The 20,769-nt window shown below is 45.3% G+C and overlaps 5 protein-coding genes across 5 annotated transcripts; 2 read left to right on the top strand and 3 right to left on the bottom strand.

The window, feature by feature from the left end:
- Nucleotides 1–320: 320 nt before the first annotated feature.
- Nucleotides 321–1,010, bottom strand: EDB91DRAFT_1251146 (uncharacterized protein; the record flags this gene model as incomplete). The annotated part of the gene is made up of 1 exon (XM_041323335.1): nucleotides 321–1,010. The coding sequence occupies one exon, from the start codon at nucleotides 1,008–1,010 to the stop codon at nucleotides 321–323; it is 690 nt and encodes a 229-aa protein (XP_041174625.1).
- A 7,164-nt stretch (nucleotides 1,011–8,174) lies between these two features.
- Nucleotides 8,175–11,561, bottom strand: EDB91DRAFT_1238480 (uncharacterized protein; the record flags this gene model as incomplete). Its single annotated transcript, XM_041321728.1, has 12 exons — nucleotides 8,175–8,680; nucleotides 8,774–8,782; nucleotides 8,830–8,955; nucleotides 9,087–9,474; nucleotides 9,568–9,674; nucleotides 9,710–9,713; nucleotides 9,764–9,889; nucleotides 9,943–10,072; nucleotides 10,130–10,358; nucleotides 10,408–10,609; nucleotides 10,664–11,178; nucleotides 11,273–11,561. The coding sequence occupies 12 exons, from the start codon at nucleotides 11,559–11,561 to the stop codon at nucleotides 8,175–8,177; spliced, it is 2,631 nt and encodes an 876-aa protein (XP_041174624.1).
- Nucleotides 11,562–14,790: 3,229 nt separating this feature from the next.
- EDB91DRAFT_1057099 (uncharacterized protein) lies at nucleotides 14,791–15,395 on the top strand (the record flags this gene model as incomplete). Its single annotated transcript, XM_041314050.1, has 2 exons — nucleotides 14,791–15,018; nucleotides 15,066–15,395. The coding sequence occupies 2 exons, from the start codon at nucleotides 14,791–14,793 to the stop codon at nucleotides 15,393–15,395; spliced, it is 558 nt and encodes a 185-aa protein (XP_041174623.1).
- A 2,550-nt stretch (nucleotides 15,396–17,945) lies between these two features.
- On the top strand, nucleotides 17,946–19,609 carry EDB91DRAFT_1084234 (uncharacterized protein; the record flags this gene model as incomplete). Its single annotated transcript, XM_041315743.1, is given in 13 exon segments — nucleotides 17,946–17,997; nucleotides 18,147–18,166; nucleotides 18,221–18,235; nucleotides 18,289–18,327; nucleotides 18,383–18,411; nucleotides 18,470–18,483; nucleotides 18,526–18,560; nucleotides 18,674–18,713; nucleotides 18,733–18,792; nucleotides 18,944–18,985; nucleotides 19,039–19,264; nucleotides 19,320–19,368; nucleotides 19,421–19,609. The coding sequence occupies 13 exon segments, from the start codon at nucleotides 17,946–17,948 to the stop codon at nucleotides 19,607–19,609; spliced, it is 810 nt and encodes a 269-aa protein (XP_041174622.1).
- A 151-nt stretch (nucleotides 19,610–19,760) lies between these two features.
- On the bottom strand, nucleotides 19,761–20,319 carry EDB91DRAFT_1147531 (uncharacterized protein). Its single transcript, XM_041319299.1, has one exon. It carries the CDS (start codon nucleotides 20,021–20,023, stop codon nucleotides 19,838–19,840), a length of 186 nt encoding a protein of 61 aa, XP_041174621.1. The 5' UTR covers nucleotides 20,024–20,319; the 3' UTR covers nucleotides 19,761–19,837.
- Nucleotides 20,320–20,769: the final 450 nt, after the last annotated feature.

Genomic DNA, 20,769 nt, shown 5'->3' with positions numbered 1-20,769 from the left:
AATTTCGCTGCAGGGATGGGTAAGTACCCTGCGGCACCTGTACCCCATTAACACTAATACCTCCCCACAGATGATATTCATCTATCATCTCGCATGCTCGCACCAGCTCGCCGAAATCGATCAGTTCTCCTAACGCCTGACTTAATGTCTGCTGGGGCTCCTTTAGCGGGTCGAACAATTCGGTGAGTCCTGTGTATCGACCCCAGTCAAACTCTAGCAACTTATTGTTTAGCTGCAGGGCTGCCCGCCTGCACTTGTCATTTATACCAATGATTGGGGTTCCATTTCTTCTGATGCACCATACCTTGTGGTATTCGTACTCAAAATGAGAGGGCAGCATCAATGACCTCATAATCTCCTCCCTTCAATTGGGTACAGGAGAACCATTGAGAAGGTAGATTTCTCCATTCATCGTCTGTTGGTTGCCTGAACATGTCTAGCCATCGCACCACCTTATCACTGATGGGATCCCCCATGGGGGGTTTTCGGAGGGTACGTTTCCGTTCCCTGGTCCCAGTTCTTCGTTTGTTATGACCCAAACCCACGCCTTTGAAAACCCAGTAAGCTTTGTCGATACAGAAGCTAGGGTTCTCCAGCTGGGTCCTTTTAACAACGAAGTGTTCCAATTTCCCCAGTCGCAGGTAATCCACGACCAGATATTTGTCATCTCCCTGGTCCTGGATGCAAAATCGGTCTGGGTCATCCCAAGGTATTTGCTGATCTTCACCCTTGAGATCCCCAGGATACTGAATCCTAGCCAACAGTTCCTCCGCCCGCCTGGCCAGAGGGTCTTGAAAGTTAAATGACAGGCTATCATTCCCCAGGGGTTTCTTTATTGTTTCACTGGCTGTTTCTTCCAGGAAAATTCCAACTGATCCCAGGTAAGTCCCTTCTGCAGGTTCCATTGTCTCTGCTGATTGTCTCATTCGTTCTTCATCGCTCTGGGCGATGTGAACCCTGAAGCTGGGTATTCCAGGGGGTCTGTTAGGTACATCTGATTTGACGTGCATATTCTTGGGGCACTGTCACAAGACGTGCCCTAGTTCCCCGCAAACAAAGCATCTGCCTTCTGCCCGGTGGCGGTCCCGCTCAGCCGGGCTTAGGGCATCTCCTGGTCTATTGACATTCTTGCCAGTCCCTCTATCAAGTCCCCCTCCATTGGGTCTTTGGGCCCTGATATTATCTGGTCGATTCGCTTGCCTTTCCCTTGGCCTTCTCGATGACCCTGCGGGTCCATTGTTCCGGGCTTTGAATGGGGGTCTCGCGGGAGTTACGGCATTGGATCCTACTGTTATAGCTGGTTTTTCCTTCCGACCATTTCGTCTTTCTCTGTCTCTCCCTTGAGGGACCGAGTGAGCTATTTCGATGATTTCTGCTGCCACCTGTACCTCTTTAAAGGTAGATATTTCCAGATTCAACTCCTTTTTCCAGAGTTCTTGCTGAATTTCAGTGTTCAACCCAGTCCATAGATGAGTCACCCGGTCTCAGTCATCAATGTCCCCAATCATATTCCAGAGCTCGTTGAGTTTGTATATGTAGTCTCGTACGGGTTTGTCATTTTGAAAGCAGCGTTTTAACTTCTCTCTCTGTTTTGTCCTGAAGTTTATAGGGAAATAGTAGTTGAACATCTCGGTAAAGAACTCCCGGAGCCGCCAACGGTAAGGGTCTCCCGACACCTCACATATGTAAAACTCATGCGCTTTGCCCTTCAAGTAGTGTGACAGCATGAAAACTCGTTTTTTCGATTTCACCTTACCGTCTTCCACATAGGCGGTTCCTTTGGTGATGAACCTATGGAACGCTCTAGAGTCCACAGCACCATCATATGAGGTAGGTGGGATTGGCTTCAGAGTTGTCTCCCTCTTTCGTTTGGATCTTTTCCTCTTCAATTTTCGCTTATTCCTTCTTCTGGCAGCGTCATCACTCAAACGGGCCAGGGCTATGGTCCGTGCTCGAGCTCTCCGAGCTGCTAGACGAGGTTTCACTTTCCGAATCGGAGGAGTCTGGATCTCCTCTGTTTCTTTCGCCAATTCTCCCCAGCACCTGACCTATATAGGACCTAGGTGCCACCTGGTGAACTGGTTCCATTGCTTGGGGGGTGCACCTCCTCTCGCATCTGTCTGACGCGGGGTTGACCACCTTGTCTACCAAGGTTCTTACTGGGTCCACTAGGCAGGTCTTCCTAGAGGTTCTCTCAGGTTGGTTCTTACTTTTCGTGAGTTCCTTGATCTTTCTCTCATATTCTTTGTGTAGCCGACTTTTGGCTTTAGTGACTGCGGCGTCTATAGCCTTCTTCTTCTCAGCCGCTTGCGCTATGCTGTCGACCGTTCGTTTCTCCTCAAGCAGTTCTCCTGCGTCTGTGTCCGTCTCTCTGCCAGTATCGGATGCTGTAACTGACGGTCGGGTTATTTCTTTCACTAGCTTATAGGATGCCAGAGCCGCCCTTTGTTCTTCTAGGTCTATTTCTTCTTCTGAGGCTATAGCGCCCCAGTTCTGAGGGTCCGCTCCCTTTCCCTTTGACTGGTCCTTCTTCCCTTGACTCTACGTCTGAGGTCTTGGGGCTGGTAGTATTCTGATTAATACTGCCTCTTCTTTTTTCTAGTCTCTGATGTTCTGACTTCGTGAGTCTTCGTTCAGCCTTGCAGATTACCTTCTTCTACTCACTGGTCAGAGATTTGGGTGTTTCTGCCCCTGGCTTTTTCTTGCGGCAGGACCGTGGTCCATGTGTGGTTGTTACCACTCTCAGTCTTGCTGGACTGCTCACTTCTTTCATGAGCAGTTTCGAACGTCATATCTCTGTTTGTTCTTTTGGCAGGTGAGCTAGTCTCATTGCCCTCTGTGAGTTCTACGCTTATCACAGTGTCTACAGCTATGTTATTCTCCTGGTCAACTGAATGGTCATTCCCGGGGCTACGCGCACTAACCACATCGCTATATGAGTGGATGGATTTAGGTACAGATGAGGTCTCTCTTTCGGTCTCACTTTCTGTGGACTGCCCCACTGAGGTTAAGGGGGATCCCCCAGAGTTGGGCAGCGCAGCCTTTTGGCTCGGGCCCTCCACCGGGGTTTTCACGCTAGATAGTAGGTTAATGACGAGATCGCCGAACTTGTCACTCACCTTGAAATTCTTTTCTTCTGCAGGTGTGCCAACAGAGCTGGCTCTAGCGCGCATTCCGATCAGAGATTATCACCTGCTCCTGGCAGTATTATGGATAACCATAGCTAACTAGAGCCATGTGGTTATACTTCCTTGTCACGGACCCTTGAGGATATCCTTCATTATCCATTATCTATTACCTTGCTCCTGCTGCTCTGTACCTGTTGTCCCGCTTATATAATAGTTGATATTCTTGATCTCGATTGTGATCTCCTATGAGATCTGAACAATATACACAGCCACATTTTTCGCATTTTTAAAACTCAGCTATTCTTCTCATGTCAGGCCTCCCCACATTATTCCCACACATCACATGTTCGCATTTTTCAGTCACACAGTGTGGGAATTACCCCACAACACCAAAAACATCGCCTATTTTGGGAATCTCCACAATATGAATTATTCCCACACCCTCCCCACCTCAGTGCAGCTTCACCACCACACCACAATAGGTCTCCCTTCATATATAAGTAGTAGTTTGGTATATATATGTATATTATAATATAATAGTCCGCTTTTTTTGTTTATTTCTGTGCCTGCTCCTCCTCCAGGGCCCTTTCAAAATAGCCTAGGGTAAAGAACACTTACACACTTTTGCCCCTTTGATAGGGAAGTGTTCTATTGTATTCAGGACATATTTGGGAGTGTATATGAAGAGATTCCACCACTTTTTTGACCCCCTGAAGCGCCCTACATCAATAGATATAGCTTATATACAGGAAAATACAAAATATGTTCCCATGTATGTATTTCTAGATAGATATACTTGGAAAATTTATCCCCAGCATCTATTAAACAGCAGGAACAATGTATAAGGAGCCAGGACCATAGGAGAATCCCCTGTTCCATAGTGCACCCTCCCTCTCCTGGTGGTTCACCCCCTGTGAAAGATTTTCCTGTAGGGTCGGACCTTCAGAGTGGTGGGGAGTCTATTCCTATGCATATTCAGAGTATATCTATCACCTAGCTACCATAGGAAACCTATAAGGTCGTTCAACAGGAACATAATATGTAAAATCACATTTTCGACATTTTTGATGTTTTTCAGTATCTTACCCTTGCATACATGATCACCCCTGCTCATATATCATCAGTTGTATATATATATATGCTTTGTATACCAAAGATCAGTTTAAAATGGGCCGGAGTTTTGAGCTAGTGTGTATACTTGCTATTTCTACTGATAAGGGGCCCATACTTTTGAAACATTGAAATTTAATAATCAGACACCTGGAGTACATTTCACATATGTTCCGTATCATGGACTCAAAAATACAGAAAGATCCACCCAGAATAGAGAGCTGGGGAAGTGAAATAGATAAGAAATCAAGTGTGGGAAACTTTACATGTCCCGAAGTTCAAAACATGGAAAATGATCAGTTGGTGTATACTTTGCTATGGGCCACCAATTCAAACACTTCTACACCACATCCCCCCCATCAACACTCTGCCCTCAGGGCAGTATGTAGTATAGGTTCCTTAGGTAGTCTATCATGTATCCTACACATTTTTAATGAAATCTTCGACCTGTATCATATATAAATGTGACTTTGTGTGAACAGATGTCAATTGTCACTTTTCACATACATGTTATTTTGCTTGTAATTCACTCAATCCTTGATGGATCTTTCTAAAATGTTAAGGCTATAATTAGGGATATGTATTAGAGGCATCCCAGGTGTCCGATTAATAAACATTGATGATGCAAAGGTATGGGCCCCTTATCAGTAGAAATATCAAGTATATACACTAACTCAAAGCCCCGGCCTATTTTGAGCTGATCCTTGGGATAAAATGCATTTATATATGTACTACTGATGATATATGAGCAGGGGTGATCATGTATGCAAGGGTAAGATACTGAAAAACATCAAAAATGTCGAAAATGTGATTTTACATATTATGTTCCTGTTGAATGACCTTATAGGTTTCCTATGGTAGCTAGGTGATAGATATACTCTGAATATGCATAGGAATAGACTCCCCACCACTCTGAAGGTCCGACCCTACAGGAAAATTTTTCACAGGGGGTGAACCACCAGGAGAGGGAGGGTGCACTATGGAACAGGGGATTCTCCTATGGTCCTGGCTCCTTATACATTGTTCCTGCTGTTTAATAGATGCTGGGGATAAATTTTCCAAGTATATCTATCTAGAAATACATACATGGGAACATATTTCGTATTTTCCTGTATATAAGCTATATCTATTGATGTAGGGCGCTTCAGGGGGTCAAAAAAGTGGTGGAATCTCTTCATATACACTCCCAAATATGTCCTGAATACAATAGAACACTTCCCTATCAAAGGGGCAAAAGTGTGTAAGTGTTCTTTACCCTAGGCTATTTTGAAAGGGCCCTGGAGGAGGAGCAGGCACAGAAATAAACAAAAAAAGCGGACTATTATATTATAATATACATATATATACCAAACTACTACTTATATATGAAGGGAGACCTATTGTGGTGTGGTGGTGAAGCTGCACTGAGGTGGGGAGGGTGTGGGAATAATTCATATTGTGGAGATTCCCAAAATAGGCGATGTTTTTGGTGTTGTGGGGTAATTCCCACACTGTGTGGCTGAAAAATGCGAACATGTGATGTGTGGGAATAATGTGGGGAGCCTGACATAAGGACTCATGTTGGTTCTTTTGATGGAATGATCAGATCTAGATTGCAGAGAAGCAGGGAGAGGGGCAGGATAAATTCAAAACAGACACAAGAGGGTGATGCAGCCCAGAAAGGGTAGGAACACACTAAATAGTATTGGCTGTTCCATTATCCATCATGGACAGCCCCCAGAATGAGTAGAATCATGCCAAATTGAGTGTCTGGCAAATTATCCATTGTGGGAGCTGTAATGGATAATCTATCAAAGCATCAGTAGTCCGTGACAAGGAAGTATAATGAGTTGTCTCTAATTAGAGTCGGTTATCTATAATAATGACAGTATAGCCTGAGATTATAGGTAGAAGTCGAAGTCATTCTGTGTATCTGTGGTTTGTTCGAGTAACGTGGTGGGCCAGACCAGTTTGTCGAATGGTTATATTGTTTTTGAAAGAGTCAAGAAAAGGAGATGGGTTGGTTGAAGGTTAAAAAATATGTGACGGCAGGTAGAAGTTGGTAAGACTTTAGATGACGGCACAACTTAGAGACTCTATCGCAAGTAACCAGATACCAGTCCGGATAGATTGGAAGAATACTAAGTAGCTTTCAGTACAGTTTCACGACTCTAAATACTATCGCGATGTATGAAGCTTGTGATAAGATAGATACATCAGTAAAACAACCGGTTGCTTTTCCCGCTTATGTTACTTAATTTTTGGTGAAGGTAGCTAAAAACATTGCTTTTTCAACTTATTACACTTTTGAAAAAGCAAATTCAGCGCAATAAGTAGTACTACTAAGAGTCATATATACTGTTGTATACTAGGAAGAGTCGGCTATATTGTCCAAAAGAAGAAACTGACAGTAGACGCCGATTATCGGGTAAGTATCTTGAACTCGAAACCAAAACACTATCGACTCACATATACATCTTAACGCCATCAAAACTTTGCAGATGGGCCCTCAAGATCCTGTAAGTAACTTACATGCTGTGTAGATCGTTGATCGCTGACGCGATCGACAGCATTTAGTCCAAATTGTACCACATCGGCCAACAATGGCACCACAGACCTACCGGGGACAAGGGCGAAGGCAGCCGATTGTCGCGGATAAGCCAGAAGTGCCAGTGGCAGCAGATGCGGCAGTTGGGGAGGATGCGGTGGTTGGGGAGGATGCAGTAGTTGGGGAGGGTGTAGCTGGAGGGATGAGGGTGGTTGGGGAGGGTGTAGCTGGAGGGATGAGGGCAGTTGGGGAGGGTGTAGCTGGAGGAGTGAGGGTGGGGTTCTGGAGGAGGCTGAGGGGGTTGTTGAGTTGTTGGAACCGAGTGTCGCTCAAGTGTATCCATGGCGCGGCATAATCGTCGAATTACCTGTTCATGTAGTGGTGCATCAAATGAGGAGTGAGGGTGGGGTTCTGGAGGAGGCTGAGGGGATTGTTGAGTTGTTGGAACCGAGCGTCGCTCGAGCGTATCCATGGCGCAGCGTAATCATCAAATTACCTGTTCATGTAGCCGTGTGTCAAATTGCGGATGCAGACACAGAAGCTCTGGTTCGTGCTCTAAGGCCTGCGTTGTGCGAGGAGTAGGCAGGCGAATAACTTCGTCAAGTTCTTTGCGAACGTGCTCGTGAATGTCCTCGAGTTGCTTGTCCTGCTTTAAGACCTGGATCCTCTTTGTTGATGTGAGGGCTTCAAGTCGGATAACGGTGTGATATCAAGTTTGAGCTCATTCCCTTCCACTTCAGCAAATCATTGTATTCCAGTTGCAAGCAGCATCACTGGATGCACATGACCTTGTTCCAGAGCAAAGCGCGCACGTTCAGGAACAAAATTGCAGTAAAAACCTTTGATATGGTGTCACAAAGGCTCACCGGATGCAACAGCATGCAGCTGTGCAGACCTTCAGGAGATCGGTGTACCACGGGATCTTCCTTCTGGGCCAGCAGTCTTCTTGCGTTTCCTCTTATGTGTGTTGCTCTTGCATTCATCAGTTGAATGCTTCACACGCAACTCAATGGTGGGTATCCCCAATCCATTGAGCTCCATATCTTCCTCGTCCTGACCACCAACAACTTCAGCGAACAGCTGTATCCCATGTGCCCTGAAATCCTTGAAAGGGATAAGTGTCGCACCTGGGAACTCCTCAGATATTGGTTTGAGTGAAGGATTTGAAGCTGAAGTTATAGTTGTGATGATAGAGGCTAATGCGACATCACGGGCACTCGCATATGGAGCAGCCACGTTCGATGGCGACTGTGCAGGGTTGGTGCTTGGTGTGGCGGATGTTGATTGCGTTAAAAGAGTACCTAGTTGATTTTTGAGTCAGTAGTATTATACAAGTCTGAGTCAAATAGACCGACCTAAGATGCGATCTCAAACGCATGATGATCTGCAAACTTGTTTACATAGAATGCTCAGAAAGCATCATACAAGTCATAGTGCTTGAGGTCCTGTGGGATGGCATGTGTTCCGTAGATTGGGATGAGATGTGCAGCACAGTAAATAGAATCAACATGAATGATTCCGATTGACCGTGAATGGCCAACATCATACGAAGGTTGAACGATCCACATCCCAGTGTCCTCGTCGGGTCCATCATTGACTTTGTCAAACCAATGCACCACAGTGCATGGGTACAAAACTGCCTTGAACGTGAAAGAGAAAAAACACATGACACGGGCTATGTCCATGCCCCCCATCCCTTCGACACCTGCATCTGTGTTCACAAACACACAATCATAGCGCAGCACCTCATTTCTCCAAAGAGGACAAGCACGAATATACTCCCGACGCATGCCACCAATCCCACTACGGTCGCTGGGTGTGTAGAATATCGAAGATGCGCAGTTGAAGACTTGAATATCACCATCGAATCGAGGACACCTTGCGAGTGGGACGTCAGAGGGAGAGCGTTCATCATCTGGGTTTATTTGTTCGAATAGGAATCGGCGAAGGAGGTCGTAAAGATGGGGGATTGCAAGTTCTGTACATAAGTCGGGTACAGTTCATGCACATTTGCGTTCTGCGCAATTAAATAAGGTATTCATGGTCAAATATGAGCTGACTTACGGGGTGTCTTTGCCAACTGAACATGGGCCTGCACAACCATTGGGCTGTCAATAACTTTGCCCTCTTCATTGTCACCCTGTATCGTAATGTCGAGGTTAGGGAGTAGCACAATGCTATTCTCGTTAGCTTGATCAAGCTGGATGCCGTCAGGCTCCCTATTTAACCGTATATGTTCTAGTATAGATTTTGAGCAAACAATCAACATGATAGCACTATCAAACTCACTTAAGGCCCAAGCATTTCAGATAGACAGGTACCATCCAGCATCCCATGGCTCTTGAAATCAATGCGCGATGCTGCAAGTTTATCAAGGCGCTGGTTTGCCACCAGCATTTGGCCGAGGGCTTTGTAACAACTCGAGCACCTCCACGGTTCTTTGACGGCTTTGATGTGCTTTGTCTCTGTGATCGAGGAACAAAGGCCATTCGGTGCGCCAAACAGTCGGATAAGGAGGATGTAATGGGAACAAGAGTGTTGTTGAGGGAGGGAGAATGTGAGTACGACACCTGTGGACTCAAAGATCTTCCTGTAATGATGGAATCGGTCAAGAGCGTCCTGTATTTGAACCAATGTGGATTCCATGATAATATTATGCCGTACGAGATAGCAGAATTCAAGGAAACGCGCGAAATGTGTGCACCACATCTGTTGGGACAGTGGCCTTCAATGGCAGATAGATAAACCTGTACTGCTATTAGTCTGGTGGTCGCAATGTCCTAAAAATAATATCGAACTTACCTTCATCAGGGCTTTAGAATCATCGCCAGTCCATTGTTTGAATCCTTGGCCTTGCAGAAAACGTCGAAGACCTGAGAATGAGGCCACTGCAGCAATTCTTGATTGGCCTGAGCTTTGCAACATCGAATTCAGAGAAAATGACATACCTTCAATCTATATCATCCAGGATTTTTTCAGCTTGTTTCTTTCCATGCACATGGTGCAGATATTTTCCAACCCACTCAACTAAATGATCCTTGAAAGTTCCTTTAATTAATTGATGTAGGAGGTCCGGCACGATAAGTTCGTGAATATCAGCTCGAGGGAAATCATTTGTAAATGGCTAGGGAAGGATTAAATCTTAAATACAATTCTACAAGAAGATGCGTGACTTACGACAAGGTCACTGATGATCCCGTACTCGTCCCACAGATCGGTAGATGATACTTCTTCAATGAGTGCTTCTGTGTGGTCACAATTGCGATACAACGACTCAGAATCCAAATCTTTGCAATGTGACATACACCTGTGCATTCATAATGGTAAGGCGGAAGGTACATTGAAATTACTTCTAGAAACATACCTTGGACACCAAGAGCGCACTATACACGCTAATAGAACCTGCTCTTCATAATCTGCAATATATGGTCCAAGCCCATAGATAACGCGCCGATAGTGCCCATCACCGAAGCGGACAATCTCTGGTTTAGTCATACCAGGCCTTAAATTATTGAGAATCTTTGAGATGGACGAATGAAAGAGTTGCCAGCAATATTTCCGATATTTTGGGCAGGAGGCATGCTCCTTTGTAGCTGCTCGACTATAGTTAGTGCAGAACAATAGGAGTAGAATGAGAATTACTTTTTGGCATAGCTAGGAAGCCAATGATGGCAACAGCGTCACGATGCACACATCGAACGTTGTTATGAACGTTCCCGATTGATACGTACAGCAGATAGTAATCGTTGGCGCCAGTTGCCACTGAAACTGTTGTCTTGTCACTTCCGAGTATAACTGGCACAACGGTCAAGCCATTTGTATCCGGATCATTGGAAATCTTGTCCTACTGAAGATTGTCAGTTTGTATAGCTACATAAAACAAGGAAACAGAATATACCGCTTGGTTCCAAGCCCAGTCACCAGACATGAAGTCCTGCCATTGGTGTTTGTCGCCGTCAGTCGAGAACTTGCAGTAGGGCTGGTAATCCATCTCCGTTGCATAGTCTGAGTTCCCCAACATGTTCTGAATGACCTCATGGGGGTCTCGATACCAGACGTCATGAGATTCATCCATCCAGGGCAGTACATTGTCAGCTGGCTTCTCCCCCGTGTACTTAACCTGGAAAGATTGCCATTTGACATCGCCAAGAGTTGTACTGTCAATGGTCTTATATAAATCATGGCAGTCCGCAAATGGCGGCTTGTCGTTGTGTTTCAAGAGGGTCACGGCCCAAAGATCCAGTAAGATATTTATGTCCCCGGCGGACATTTGGTTGTGTGTGTACAGGAACTCTGCGGTTTCAAACTCAACACGATCCTGGTATGGAGTCCAATCATCAGGCGATTTGCTTGGTGGCGGCGTTGGGGGCACTCCATCTTCAAGGAATTGACCTGTTGCATCACAAGGACGACCTGCATTAAATACTTGCATTAGTTGCCACTAGCCAGAAGAGCTTCAAGAAACGTACCATTTAATTTTGGGTGATAGTTGCGGTATAATTATCACCTGGCCCCCAAAACTTCCCGTCCAGATTGTCAGGCTCATCGAGAGCCTGACCCGCGTCAAATGAGCCTGCGGGAAAGTCATCATGACCTGCGAAGAAGTCGTTATGATCTGTGGGGAAGTCATTGAGCGGTTCCTCAGGCTTGTCTTGATCTGGAGCTGATTTGAATGTTGGATGCGAAGTATTCCAGTGCTTTTTGCGCCCTCCCTGACTCTTGAAGTAGTGTTCACAGTCCAAGTAACCCACCAGAATCTGAAGGGCGCTGTGGTCCCTGCGAGCACCCTTGGGCATCCTAGAAAATACAGAGAAAAGGCAGGACCACGAATATAACGCCTTGGGAGCCATGCCAAAAATGAATAAGTTCGATGTACTATGTAACAAAGTCCGATTAGTGTGTGCGAGTCGATACTCTTTTGGGGCTTACGAGTTTTTTTAACTTTCAAACCCATTCCTTCTCGCCCCAGCAAAAGTATTATCTTTCGTGACTGGTAACTTCATCTCTTCAGCCATGTCTACCACAGTGAGTCCCTGTCATCAGGAAAATGTGGTAAGGCTATATAGCCACCCATAGCACTATAGACTGCTATACAGACTCCATAGCCCTATAGCTCGTATAGCCAAGTGCCCAATTGTGCAGGCTTACTACACCAGTGTATAGTGCTATATAGCTCTATTAAAGTTGCTATAGCTGGGTGGAACATACCACAACTATTGTAGCTATTATAGCTCAAAACACAAAGCAAAAATTTCTCTTAATAGCTGTTTGTTGCCATGATAGTGTTCTCAAAATTAAAAAAAAGCGAAAATTCCAAATTATATTTCAACTACTACAATACATGTAAACTAATAACTACAAAACAGGCAAAAATGCGAAAATTACAGGAGGAAGAGGCAAGAGAACTAGAAGGAAGAATCAGAGAGGAAAGATGAATACAAAAAAAAGAAAGACTTACCAAATAGTGAAAATTGCGAAAATTCTTGAGGGAAGAGGAGGGAAGGGAGCTAGAAGGAGAGGATCAGACAGGAGGAAGTGAGAGTCAGAGAAAAGACTTGCCAAATGGTCAAAAATGCGAAAATAGTTAGGGGGAGGAGGAGCAGGAGGGAAGAGAGCTAGAAGGAGAGGGTTAGAAAAAAGATTAGTCAAATAGTCAAAAATGCGAAAATTATGGAGGGAGACTTACCAGAGTTCAAAGCACCAGCACCAGTACCAGCACCAACAACATCAACACCAAGAGAAGGATAGAGAAGCAAGAAGAAGAGAAGAGAGGCAAAAACTCGAAAATTGTAAGAAAAATATGGAAGATAATCTAATGAGGGGGCAGTGGGGGGGGAAGGAAAGAATGGGAAAAGACTTGTTGGTTGACCGCATTTTTGCTTACATAAGCAGTGCCAAACAAAGCCACAACACAAGACTTGGTGAATTTTCGAGTTTTTGGTTAATAGGACTAGGATTATGACAGTAAGAAAAAGACAATGAAATTGACTGTTAGCATTAGGATTTTGAATACACATAAGGTGAATTTTCGCATTTTTGCTTACATAAATAAGGTGTACCTTAACACTTTTGAACCCTTCAATTCCAAGTATTTTCCTTATAACTCACTAAGATCTTGACCTATTGAAGTCATTAGACTATGGATAGACTTCCCTTGACAAGGACTACAACTTTGATTTAATCAAAAAAAGTTCCCATGGTCAAGTTGCTTTCTTGAACCCTTCAATTTCGAGTATTTTCCTTATAACTCACTAGGATCTTAACCTATTGAAGTCATAAGACTATGGATAGACTTCCCTAGACAAGGACTACAACTTTGGTTTTCATCGAAAAAAGTTCCCACGGTCTACTGGGGTCTATAGTTGTTGAAATGTTTTACTTCTAAATACACTTACCAAACTTTATGGTAATATATAGACTTTCATGATGTCTATACTGGTCTATAGTGCTGTGATAGCTTGCCATAGACTGTATAGAGCTGTGGTGTGCTATCGGGGCTATATAGAGGATGGTCCTCTATATAGAGATATAGTTTTTCCTGATGGTCGCACCCGTCCATCTACCACAATCGCTCGGCCTGGTCAGATAGTGCTCGATGCACAGATCAAGAGGCGTAACAAGGCGCAAAAGAAGGTCGATGATCTTGCCCTCAAGGAAGCAAAGGAAGCAAAGGAAGCACAAGCTCAAAAGGGACTGAAGCGCTTGGCTGGCATGCAAAATGAGATGGAGAAGGTGCAGGAGAAACTACTCACCAAAGAGGCGACTCCCATTTGGCCCAAGTCAAGGGCTCGTAAGGCAACTAAGCCTGTATTAGGAAGCAGTGATGTTCATACTGACAATATGATGGAAGTTGATGAGGCAGACGACCTCCAGGAGGCTGTCGAGAACATGGAGGATGAAATTCCAGGAGCGAAGAATGGGAAGAAGGCAACAAAGAGAGGTGAAAAGTTGCTGATAAAGGACACTATCAGGAACATGCAACAGAAGATGAGCGAATCATTATCGAAAGGGGAAGGTGATAACGCCAATGGCGTGGCACGTGTATCTGATGGGAAAGATATGCCAGCACCATAAGGCTTTCTTCTCTCACCATCCCTGATGTTGCTTCTCACTGAATCAACATTGTATTTCCTCAATCTTACTTCCAGTCTCAATGCGACCACTCGAAAATTTGCATTAGGCGGCCGGGTAACCAAGCTGGATTTCGGACGTCAAGCCCGGAAAATCAGAATCAATCTCTCACACACCCAGTATTTCAACTCAAGCACCTCCAACAACAATTTTCTCACAAGGCACTGCTTCCACGGCAGCAACTTCTGATGCCCAGGTCCCAATTCGGAAGCCTGTGATTGAAACTCCACACACCCTCATTGGCAGCTTTGCAGATGACATTGACGATACCTTGGAGCGTGATGCCACTATTGCACAAGGCAAGGGGAACTCAAAGGTAATCAGCTATTATTTGATCATTAGTGCTAGTATTTGCTAATTATTTGTTTTACAGGTAGCCTGGATATTCGAAGATAACTCGGACTTCAATGAGCCAAAGGAATCACCTGTAGAGTATGAGTCAGATGACGACTTTGTGCCCTCGGTTGCAGAACAGGAATGGTACTTGCAGGAGCCTAAGGCTCCATTCACACAGGTGGACAATCACAGGAGCCCTCAAGCGAAAAGCTAGTGTGGAGGACATCTCAGATGACGAGGGGTCTCTAGTGTCCAACTGGTCTATGGACTTGAATGACCCCGCTTTTCAGGACCCGATTGTGGATTCCGACTGACGCACCTCAGCCCAAACCTGTGGTCATGAAGCAGAAGATTCTTCGCACAACGTCTTCTGTAAGTACTGAACTTTTAATAACGCTCATTCTGATGCTTGTATAGACATCGGTATCTGTGGCAACTCCTGTTGCTGACGGCAAGCCGCATGCTCAAAAAAAGCTCAAGGTCGATTTATCTGACCCACCTGCGCACGACACTCCTGCTATCAAACGCCAGCCGAACGTGGATACCGCGCCAGAACAGATGAAGCCTCGTAGTGCATATCGTAATGTTGATCTGCCTGCTATGATGCAGGTCGATCAATGCTGGACAAAGAAATATCTACCTACTGTTATGCTGTGGGCTAGGAGCTATGAAGACATCTGGACCATCCCAGATGAAGTACTTCTCCTCCATGCCCAGCTAATTTTCAATGCGGTATACAAGGAGCTTAACATTACCCTGGTTCATGGTGGGGTGGTACATTCCCTTGTAAGTCCGTTATTTTCCATCGAGCTTGACTGACTATTTTTAATTAGACTGCACAGTGTATTTCCGAATGGTGGAGTAATTTCGGTTTGACGGGCATAGTCATCATCCTCGACTTTCTGACACGAAACTCCGACTGTGATCCTGTCGAACTTGCTAAATCTTTGCTTGTGGATTACACATTCTTGTTCGAGGACCCTGACAAGCCAAGTCCCCTCACAACATACCGTTCTCCCTTTGTTTTGCAGTTGTTGGGCACAGCGCACCTCAATGCCATCAATGGATATGTGGAGGTTCCTGAACTCGATACCCATATGTTTGCGACACGTGGGATGTCGCGTGTTATCGCTGTTTCTGCTGCGGCAGTAAGTTTAATTTAAGACAGTTTAATTTTACATTTATTTTTTTCCAGATCAAGCGTGCCCTTACCATGTTTGCGAAAAACAACTTGAAAGTCAAGCAGGTTTTGGTGTCAACGTCAAAATGTAAACTTAACATCAAACTCCCGAAAGTGCTCAACAGAACTACCGGGAAGATGAGCAATGCCCCTTTCTTATTTTCTGCAGCTCGCTGGGCTAAAGTTACTACTTCTTTCAACAAGTCGATTTTGAGCAAGCCTGCTGGGTACATCGAGACCACGATCCAGATGGCACGTGCTTCTACTGCCTTAAACGAAGCGACGGAAACACCCCAGAGCTCGCTTGATGACGAGGAGTCCAACGATGACGAACATGCTATGCTTTGTAAGTTTTTGTTATTTAGATTTCATCCTACTAGTACTACTGACATCTGTGACTACTACAGGATTTGTTTTCATTGTATCTACATGAATATCCGAGTCGCTGCCACTCTTTTATCCCGCAAGTCCCCTTTTTGGGAGTCTCCTTAATTAGCTTTTCATGCGTAATACTACCACTTTTCATGACATGCTTTTTCCGCTTTTTCTGGTTTTTTTAAGTGAATTAAGTGTGCAAAAAGCGAAAATTCAGAGATTGAGTGGGCTTAATAAAGTGACTCGCACTTTTTCACTCAAATGACTTAATGCTCCTTTTCCCGTAATTAAGTGACAAATTAAGTGAGAAAAGCAACCGGTCATTTTACTGATGCTAACAAATAGATAGGTAAAATAGAAAAAGCACGATCACTTGAAACAGCGACGCTCGGACCAAGACTTGTTCTCTCATCAACCCTCTCGATCGCTCAAGTCTTCGTTGTCCTTCGTCGTTAGGGAGCAAACGCCACACTCTTCCTTCTATGCATTGGTCTACCCAAGGGAGACTAGCGGTGAGTGATCTTCCTTATCAAGAATCATCTGCACACCGCACGTCGCAGACTCGACACACAAGAAAGTTTTCACTCAATCCTACCATCGATCCCGTTGTCTATCGTTTGTTACAGGTATGTGTGGTTTGCTCGGCACTACGTAATACACAGGCCAAATATGCTTACAGAAATTTCCGTGCAATGGAGCGCACTTGACTCGGAAGCCCTAATACGAACTTGAAGGAACGACCATCTTCCTTCGATTGGTCTGGCTAGGAGAGACTATTCTGGAGCGGTACTTAAGGCCCACAGGATACCCTATGACTCCGCGCCTCGCCAGCATCCGACCCATCTTGTAGTCTTCGCTCCCAGTCCCCGGAGACTGGCGGAGAGATGGCACCAGACATCACCTCAGATGCCAAAAGGTGTATCATTCCGCACCCTGTATCCTCGCGTAGTGAAAGAAGTAATAACTCCCAACCCGTGGCGGGCCTTCAAGTTCTTCAACATGGAACCTATGCCCGTGATCTATGCCTGCATCCCCTCGTATGCCATAACGTTTAATTAGCTGTTCTCACAGCTGCCATCCTCGTGAAACACCTGAAAGATCGGTGGGAAATCAAGATGAGGCCTAAGTCCTATGTACTCAAAGTATACACGCACAGACGCTAGTGATGAGCCTCTCAGAGCTCTTCAACGATGCCGCACCATTCATTTAGGTGACCGGTCCGGATAATCGGACGCGACGCGAAAATGAATGGCACGCACCAGCAACTGGGATACGCATGCCAACGACGAGTGCGTACATGTTTTCGCGAGATTATGTGTTGGACTTCGCCACCGCAGCACGAGATGTCTTTCGTATGATTTTTAGCATGCCGCTTCCAGATCAGCGAAGAAAAGATCGAGGCGTGCGGGCGCGCTTCAATCAGCCTCTAGTCCTGGCAGTGTTCCCTGATACTTCACGGGAGTAAGTAGTTCAAGGCTGATATCTGCTCACCATCTGATAGCGTAGAAGTGCAGCACAGCATTATTTATTTATTCCAGAAGACTCAATTTACTCGTGGCTCATGACTGTACCCCTCCCTCCCGAGTGCTGCGCCCGTCGTCTCTGCTCTCCGCTCGCGCACTGGGGGCTGGGGTGTCACTCTGTTCAGTACAGTCAAAGTGATTATATTCCCATAAATGTAAGAAAGAGTGCTTGGCTGATTGCCGTTGTTTTCTTCCTTAGTCACGTCAATCCAAGAAATCAGTCTGCCGTACGGATGAGCCAGCATTTTAACTTTTCAAGGTCATATGAAAATTTCAGATCAGCGGTGGGACGTTCTCCAGCCTATCTAGGGCTAGATAAGGCCCTTACTAGCTGAACAAGAGGGTTGGACAGGCAGAAAGGTAACGGGGTTACCGGTGACCAGGGGTGACCCTGTCAGTCGTGTGATTCTTATAACCTTTCCGTTGGGTGCTAACTATTGAGGCCAGCGATTCAAACACCAACGGGAGTACGTGCCGTAAACTCGGTACTGCTTATGTCGAACAATTGTCATTCGTCAACCAAACCCCTCAAACCCTTGCAGGATAACGAAATTATGTGCTCTATAAGTACTGTACGTCGATGATCAGCAGCTACCACTCACCCTTTGAGTTATCTATTTGATCTGCTCACATTCATGTCTGAACAAGGAGATGTCTATGCTCTCCGCTGGAATAACAATGCGTGTGGTTCGTCAGCTCCGATCAACCTGATTGTAGAATGGACCGCCGTGCTGAACCTCATCGTTTTACAGTAGTAATCATTACCCTGGTATCTTATGACTACGGTCAGGAGCTCTCATCAACCGTGTACTACAGCTGAGCATAGGATTATCTAGTGCTGCAGTTCAACAAAGAGGTAACGAAAAGGTTGTTTTCTGTTGGTCGAGTCCTCATTATCATGTTATCACAGGTCAAGTATGTCTGGGTTAGTGTTGGAGTTGTCAACCCCCCAGCCCCGGAGACTGATTGAATATCCAGGAAAGACAGTGGTCGCTGATGACATATCTTTACCTCGCTGTGAGCTCCGCTCTACCCGCGTGCTCCATAGTTTTTCACCTCGTTGCTCTGGCAGGTTCGATATTTTGGTATCTTCCTTGCAATGTGCGTCGCTGTGGTTGCGTCCTTCAGATGATACATTGTATATTGACACTGATTCTAGGCTTTCCGCCTTGTGTATGTGGTGCGGTGCCAACTGAGCCATCATTAGCTGACTAGCATCAGGGGGAGGACTGATGTACATGCCTGAGTCAGTGAGTTTTTCGACGCTTGCTATCTTCAGAGAGTTCTCGGCTGACATGTTCTAGTCGTACGTTACTAGTTCCCTTTACATTTAAGTCTCAACAGTCGTTGACCTTTTATTTAGCTGCGAGTATATCGTCTTCAACTGAAACTGTTTGCTCATCGTACGTGCAATGAAAACAGGCTACCCTCTTATAGTTTTAATCCAATGGAGTTATTCTGCATATTCATGCTTGGCGGAAGGTATGCCATACATTCTCGTCATCCCATTCTGCATACAAATTTGGATTACCAGTCATTCTCATGTGGCGTCTTTACGTCCTATATGACCAATCCAAAATCCTGCTTTATATTCTACTGGGGTTGTTCCTACCTATCGTCGCGCTCTATATAGGTATGGATATTTTTTTATACAGTCGACCTTCAGTGTTCTCGGGTAAGTCCCTTCTTGCGTCGATTTTTTTTTCAAGCTGACGCCTCGTTACATAGTGAAAGAAATAGTAACTGAAAACTTCAAGTACTGCGCGGTGTCCTTCAACATAGGGCCTATGCCTGCAATATATGCTACCATCCCCGTCATATCCTTCGATATCTTCCTAGCTGTTCTCGCAGTTGCCATCGTTGTGAAACACATGAAAGAACGGAAGGAAGTGAGAATGAGGCCTAACACCTACGTGTTGATGATCGTGCGATACCATATCCTATACTTTGTCCTGTGAGTTCCCCTTCGTCTATTGAGTTCTATGGAATTATTCATTGAATCCCGCTAGAAATTTGACCTCCCAAATATTCATGGCAATGTTCTGGGCCAACCTTCCGGTATGATCTGCCATGCTTCTAGAGAGATCGGCTCTAAAGCGGACACGCACAGACAGCGGTGTCGTATCTGTTATTTCTCTTCGCTGATTCCGCGCCATATATCATCGCGCCCCGTCTGATGATCAGCATCTGGGATACGCATGCCAACGACAGCTGCGTACATGTTAGTACGGCGTTCGCAGATTGTGTATGTTGGGCCCCGTCACTAAGATTCGATGAGCATGAGATGGACGGTGCATGATGGTACTAGAAGGCTTCTTTTCTGTTAACCATTGAGCACTCGGATTGTCATGATTCACGCGGGTTAAATTTGTTCCCACTTCAGTAATATTTAAATACCATGCACATAGGGACTAGCGACGAATCTAATATTTTATATACATACCAATCGAAGAGGCGGGAAATGAAAAGTCAGTAGAACAGTGACTGTGATGTGTCAGTACAAAACGCGATCGCCGATCGAAGCCTTTCAAAACCAAGGGACCCAGAAAACAGCTGTATGCATACGAGATGCGAGAATGTATATATAAACGAGAGCATAGGTAAAACATAGCGAAAACACAGAGCAGGAGTCGTAATCGTTGTAAAGGAGGACTGATATCACACAAAACATAGCAGAAACAACCGTAACAAAACCGAAAGAATGAGAATTCATAGTACTAGACTTAGCAATACAAAAGAACAATCATCTTCCTTTGATTGGTCTGGCTAAGATTAGTAACCTAAACAAATCCATGCGGTTCAACGGCGGTGCCACCTCAGGTCGTGACGATCCGCATAAATAAATATTGTGGGACGCAGAGGTACGACGAGCGCCGTAGATGTCACTGGGAAGCCGGGGAAGACCGTCAGGGTTGATATCGCTGTAGAGACGGTCAGTTGCTAAGCAGTGTGCTTGCGCATCGCGAGGAACACCCAAGAGGCACTCGCTCGGGATATGCCGAACATGAGGGGGGGCAGAGGTGTCAAGACGGCTCCAGAGCGTTGATTCAGGACATGTTCTCATCGTGAGAGTGATGACAGATGTCATAATCAAGCTAATCTCGAGTTAATAAAGATTCAACGTACACCCTCGAGATGGACCAGGGGTTGTTTGGTGTGAGAAGAGAGGGGCTCATTTTATCCAAGTATGTCGACACCATGGAAGCGGATGGGCGATTGGACCACATACCATAGATGTCCTCGTTGTTTCAGCCAGTGTGAAAATCCTAACGGGGCCGAGCCTGAGCGTCAAGCTTTTAAGTCCAAAACCCCAATGAAGGAATTTGATGGCTATGAGAGTACACACGCTGAGGAAATGGAGAAGAAACGCGTCAGAAGTGAAACGTCCAATATTTCATGATGGCAAACCGGGGGTCAGTCTTTGAAGTTTGGGTAACACTATAGCACGCGTGAAGTAAC

This window comes from Suillus paluster (genome assembly GCF_016628075.1).
Source record: "Suillus paluster strain FC165 chromosome Unknown EDB91scaffold_50, whole genome shotgun sequence".
In the NCBI taxonomy this organism is placed as follows: Eukaryota; Fungi; Basidiomycota; class Agaricomycetes; order Boletales; family Suillaceae; genus Suillus; species Suillus paluster.
This window is presented reverse-complemented; position numbering and strand designations above follow the sequence as displayed.